Source organism: Anser anser (assembly GCF_964211835.1).
Source record: "Anser anser genome assembly, chromosome: 10".
Lineage (NCBI taxonomy): Eukaryota > Metazoa > Chordata > Aves > Anseriformes > Anatidae > Anser > Anser anser.
Window position 1 is genome coordinate 8793357 of NC_139730.1, and position 6133 is coordinate 8799489.

Below are 6133 nucleotides of genomic sequence, written 5' to 3' on the forward strand. Positions count from 1 at the left end.
TGCTCCAGACCAGCCACCACAGCCTGTCGGGGTGAGCCATGTGCCATGCAGAACCATTTTCAAGGCTGAATGTCAATCTAGCATTCATTGCAGAGAATTTCCCCTTTCCTAATTTTGCTATAGAAAGGGAAATTACACTTCAGCAGGATATTTGACCGCTGCCTGCCAGATGGTTTCACATCCCTACAAGCTCTGCTGGTGGCTGGTGGACCTGGAATGCAGGGGAGATTTTGTGCCCTGAGAGGAACAGAAAGCGCTGCGCTGGCACCGGCCCATGGCAGCCTCACGCCCCCTCACACCACGGGTGCTGGCCTGGGTGATGGGGGTGTCAAAATGGAGATGCTGCAAGTGTCCTTTGATTTCTCCCTTGGCATGAATATGGGAATAGGCACTTTCATACATCTGTAGGTGCTACTGAGAAACATCTCAATCTAACTGTTGTGTGTATTGATGTCACCGACTGTCCTACGTGCGGCTTGTTGGCTGCATCTTTTGCTCTGGAAAGAGCATTGTGTACTCCAACATACCGCTGGCAGCTGCTGTCGGTGAAACAGCACTGCCCTGGAACAGGGGGTAAAACATGTCGGACAGTGTCATACATAAACCCATGATGTTTAATAAAGCATATCTATACTGTTTTAGAAGATTTAACTGTTATCACGGCTGTTTTAAGACATAGTCTGTTTAGATTCTGGACAGAGTATCATAGAATCGTAGAATCAGTAAGGTTGGAAAAGACCTCCGAGGTCATCCGGTCCAACTGTCCTCCTACCACCAATGTCACCCACTAAACCATGTACCCAGGCACCACGTCCAACTTCTCCTTGAACACCCCCAGGGACGGTGACTCTACCACCTCCCTGGCCAACCCGTCCCAATGCATGACTACTCTTTCTGAGAAGAAATGTCTCCTAATTTCTAACGTAAACCTCCCCTGGCACAACTAAATGACATTCTCTCTAGCCCTATCACTGGTTATCTGTGAGAAGAGGCCAACCCCCAGCTCCCCACACCTTCCTTTCAGGTGGTTGTAGAAAGCAGTAAGGCCTGCCCTGAGCCTTCTCTTCCCCAGACTAAACAACCCCAGTGCCCTCAGCCGCTCCCCACAGGACTTGTGTTCCAGGCTCTTCAACAGCTTTGTAGCCCTTCTCTGGACACGCTCCAGGGCCTCGATGAGGGGCCCAAAACTGAACACAGAACTCGAGGTGCAGCCTCTCAGCCCAGCTTTTTTTGCTCTTAAATGTAGAACAAACACATTATTTATGTCCTAGTGAAGATAATCTAGAGCTTAAGGAACTATCAGTGGTCTAAGTTTCTTTTATTTAAACCCAGGCCTTATCCATGAAAGGCCAATTATCAAATCATTACAACACCTAGACTTTTTAAGGGGTCGGATAGTCTTTTATATTTAATTCAAAAATTGTACCCCCCAGTATAAAATAAGTTACTAGATTAGTATAAAAGGAAGTGAATATAGTATTAACAGGCTGGTATTAGCCATAACACAGTAAGAGCTTTAAATGGCATAAGAAAGGGAACTGAATAAGAACTATTGACCTTATCCTGAAGACTGAGACTATAAATAAATAAATATGACAAAATATATTTAAAATGTCATTCCTGACAGAAACTTCCATAGTTGTCCTGAAGGGGATGTTTTCCTTTAGCTGCCATATGCCCTCAGGAAGCTGCCATCTCTTCTTCAGCGGCAACAAAATTAATCTCAGAAATCCTGCTATACATGCTAAATCATCTTTATTGCTTTCATTGGAGAGGAAGAGGGAGCAGTACTGTTTCTTGCGAATGTTAACGCGTGCGTGTGTTCTCTAGTTAAACCCAGCAAGTTGGAGAGAGAGCCCAATACCAGAAGGAGGCTGGTTCATTCTGCTGGTGTCATAAAGCCTTCATGGTATAGAGGATTTGTCTCGAGGAATACTGCTGTTGTGTGCCACAGGCCCGTGGCTGCCTTTGTTCGGCTCACCTCCCACCATGTCTACAAAAGAAGACTATTTAGACCTAGTCTTAGTCCCCAAATGTAGGGCAGTCACTACAGCTAAAGAAAACCCTTCTAAAATGAATTCTTGACAGTTTAAATTTTGAAAGCAAATGGAACTTGAGTCAAAACAATAGTTGTCCCAGACTATAAAAGTCTGGAAGTCTGTTAGGAACTACCTGTGAATTTGCTGACTAGGCCGTGTATCCCAAAACACCAATTACTGTCATTGAAGCTGATCCAGTTCATTAATTTTGCAAAAAGCTATCCATTTCTTGTATAAACTACCATATAACACTTAAGAGTACTACAGAAAATTAAAGTGTTGACATCCCTGGGCTTCAGCTCAAACCCATCTATTACTTAGATTCTCCAGTAGCTCTGTAACAGCTTTTCTGAGAGTTGTCTTACCCAGGTAGATCTTTCCCCTTCCTCCAGTTTTTCTGAAAGAGATGAGGCCAATCATAAGACTTTAAAATATATATTTTAATGTATTTTTCAAAAATATTAGTGTATTTACACAAATTTCTTATTTTAAAATAATTTGTATTTCTCTATTTAAAAAAATCTAGTTTAAAAAAGTTCAAGTGACTACATTACAAAATTTTGAAGGAACAGTCACTGTAGATATGAGCAATTAAAAATACAACAAAGAAACACATACCATTGCATTAACAGTGAGTGAGTGTACAAGTCCAAAGTGATAGTTTCCACAATTTGTTCTAACTATGAAGATTGCTTTGTGTCAGTAATTTGTACCCACTTTTACACTGGAATTTGCATTTCCTTTTTCTTCAGAGGAATCCCCTCCTTTTACTTATACAAATGTTGCAATAAAAATGCATTACAATAGTATTCATTTACAAAACAAATGAGATTAAAGTTTGTTTCCTAACCCATTGGATTGTATTTCAGTAAATCAATGTCCTTTCATGGAGGTGCAACAGAGATTCCAAGAACTGTCTGGATGTGGGGGACGATCTCTCTCTCTCTCGAAGCAGTCCTGCCTGGAAAGGTTGGCTTGCATTGCTGCATGTTGCTGTGTCAATTCCTCTTCAGAGGGGTCTTTTCTTTAGGTTTGGCAATTAGGAGAGCATGTTAAACTTTGCATTCAGTCAAAATAAATACAAATAAATTAAAAAAAAAACAGTAAAATTATTTTCTAGTTGATACTGCTTGGAGGAAAGCTTAGCAATGAAGCTTGTGGCAATATCTAGATTGTGCGTGAATGGCGGGTCCATTATTTCAGTAGTACTCTCTGAACAAGGAAAAAAGAGCTACGAATATGTCTGTAATTTTGGAGAAAGACAGTAGTGATCTTCTTTCAAACTTTGTTAGGAAGCCATTTTCCTGTGGAAAAGAACATGCACAGTTAGGGACAGCTTAGAAGCAACATGTACAGGAAAAATGGACCACATTGTGCTAGTATCAGGTTAACAAAGTGCTACACCATTGCGCATAGAGAGGCAGCTCTTCGGAGCTCTGCCTCAAAAAGATGAATAGAGCTTTAAAATGAGAAGGTGAAAATAGCTACACCTTGCTCAGTGCTTGTTTTATCTCCAAGTCAAGACCATGCCCTCCCTGTGTAAATAGAAAATGAATGTGAACTGTATCATCTGAGCCCACATCTTAAAGGAAGATACAAGTACTGTGTTTCTGATATAATAATATGATTATAAATATCTTCCTTTAAGCCTCCTTCTTCTACTATGATGGGCCACATGTTATGACAGAATGCTGCCTGGAGTTGATACTTCTTTAAAATAAAAATGACTCTATTTGCAAGAGATGAAGAGAGAAGCCTCTACAATAAATCTGATGCATCAAGGGTCCATGACTCATTATCACCTTTTTTTACTGTTACCAGCCAGAGAAGGATCAAAACAAACAAAAGGAGAATAAAGGAAAAGAAAAACACTAAAAAACAACTGAGGGAAAAACAGTAATAGAAAATAGGAAATATAAGAGAAGTAGGACTAGAAGGGGATGGAAAGAGAAAGTAACATTTACAAATAGGTAAAGAAAAAAAAAGTACCAGGGAAATAACTAACTCTGATGTCACTGTTACTCAGCTTCCCCTAACTGCAATAGAAAAAGGTATTGGTGGGATGAAACTGTGCAAAGCAACAGGGACCTCCCCTCCACCAGCAGAAGCGAATTTCAGCAGCTTGACGAAGTAATCCACATATTGACAAATGCTTTTCTCAGCTTTGACCATTGATATATGGAACTTCTAGGATTATCTCAGCCCAAACAAACAGAAGAGATTTGTCTCCAGTCGTTCTTACCTCTAAATGTGTTTAAGTCAACTGATTTGGGGGATTAAATAGTGGCTTCATGAAATCCACAGCAGAAGTACTGATTTAACTGTGAGGATGAGACCTGTGTATTCTTCCCTTACTTTGAACTTCAGTATTTTTGGACCAACTCCTCTACGAAAGCATAATTGCTACACTAACTGTAGGATGCATTCAATTTTAGATTTAATAATGGGAAGTTTTGATGGAATGCCTTGTTTAACCTGCTTGGAGCAGGAGGTTGCACTAGATGATTACCTAATGTCTCTCTAAACCTGAATTATCGTACAATCCTATGATTAACTCTAGGGTTTTGACTGTTAACAGAAAGTGCCTTTTTCAAAAGAAAGATGTCTTTTAGCATTGTTCCATTTAAAGCAGAAGCAAAGATTTCTCTGTAAGTCTCAAGCAGACATTACAGACATCATAAACTAAGCCACCACATAAAGCCCTTAATAAAATGTTTTTGAAAGTGTCTGTAACAAGTTTTCCTTAATTAAGAAAAATCTCTGACTCTGTATTTTGGGGAAAAATTAGAAGATGCTGAACTGAAACTTACCCAGCCACCATTTGCATCTATCCATTCGGCTTTGTTGTTTATGATGTACTCTGTAATAAAATAAGAGATCTGCTCCTTCTCCTCTCCAGTGAGCTGAACTCCATGTTCTTGAAGCTTCTTAGTGAGAAGACCCCCAAAAGTAAATATGGTCATAATTCTTCCCCAATTAGTATTTCCATCAGCAAATTTCTCATCCATGACACCATTGAAAATTCTCTTGGCAACATCTACAGAAGTAATATCAATCCTGTCCAGGAAGGGTCTGAGAGCCTCCTCTGTTTGATCTTGCAGCGAAGATGCAATGTTTCGCAAGACATGAGCAACTCTGGTTTGAGCTGGTCCGAGATGTGATTCCTGAAGCACATACTGCAGATAATCTTGAGCTAAATAATAAACGTAATAGAACTCAGCAGTTTCCATTTAGTATGAAGCTCAGAGAGCAGTGCACCGCTCTTAATCAGGGTCAATAATGAGCAGCCACAAGACATGCACACAGCTTTGTATCTTCGGTTTTAGATGGAATTTTTTTTATTTTACCACGGAAGTTCCTGTAAAAGTGTAGTCACTTAATGATCGTGTGGGTTGTGGAATATGTCAAAGCGGAAGTGAAAGAAAAAAACGTCTTCTCGGGGGAGAAAACAAATCTTGAGTGATTTATTATTTTTATAAATAGTATGATTCTACAACTAAAAACACCACTTACCACGTTTCTTAAGCAGTGTAAATTGTCATTTCCTAGGGACTTTTGCTATGTAACACTTGCAAAGATTTGGCATTTAAGAGAGGTGTTTGCTAGCAAAGGTTAAGCATTTAGCTGGAAAAAAGAAAAAAAAGCCTGAAAAGCTGCATGCTATAGGAACTTGCAGTCTGCTCTAATCCCCAGCTTCCCCCACCCCAATCTTCAGTGCCAGTGGTTAAAGCTGCAGTCTGTATTGCAGGTTTATGGGTTATCTCTGCTTCACATTCATTTTGAAAGAAACTGGTGGAAGTTTCCAACACTATGGAAAAATGGATAAACCTTTTTCATCAGGCAGGGAGCTTTATGTAACAGCTAGAAGTGGGAAAAAAACAGTGGTGCACATATGGATGGGAAAAGGGGAAAGCCAGCTTTTTAGCATTATTCCCTGTTCCAAAGTTTCCCACACTCTCTCTGTGAGTGCTCTTCAAGGTCCTTCTTTGAAGATTTGAGTGAATGGCTTCAAGGATTTCCTTCCCCCACTGGGGGGTTCTGGTGTGAAAAACAATATTAGTATAAAAGACAATGCTAATGGAGTCAGCATGTCA

General features: G+C 40.1%; 1 protein-coding gene across 1 annotated transcript; it reads right to left on the reverse strand.

Annotated features, from left to right (window-relative positions):
* Nucleotides 1-2464: 2464 nt before the first annotated feature.
* BCL2A1 (BCL2 related protein A1) lies at nucleotides 2465-5734 on the reverse strand. The gene is made up of 2 exons (XM_083849822.1): nucleotides 4850-5734; nucleotides 2465-3343 (listed from the first exon to the last, which is right to left on the reverse strand). The coding sequence occupies exons 1-2, from the start codon at nucleotides 5267-5269 to the stop codon at nucleotides 3239-3241; spliced, it is 525 nt and encodes a 174-aa protein (XP_083705948.1). The 5' UTR covers nucleotides 5270-5734; the 3' UTR covers nucleotides 2465-3238.
* Nucleotides 5735-6133: the final 399 nt, after the last annotated feature.

Coding starts and splice junctions, on each gene's coding strand:
- BCL2A1 (XM_083849822.1), bottom strand. CDS start 5,269: ATGGAAACTGCTGAGTTCTATTACGTTTATTATTTAGCTCAAGATTAT. Junction 3,344..4,849: donor TAGATGCAAATGGTGGCTGG/GTAAGTTTCAGT, acceptor TCTTTTCCACAG/GAAAATGGCTTCCTAACAAA.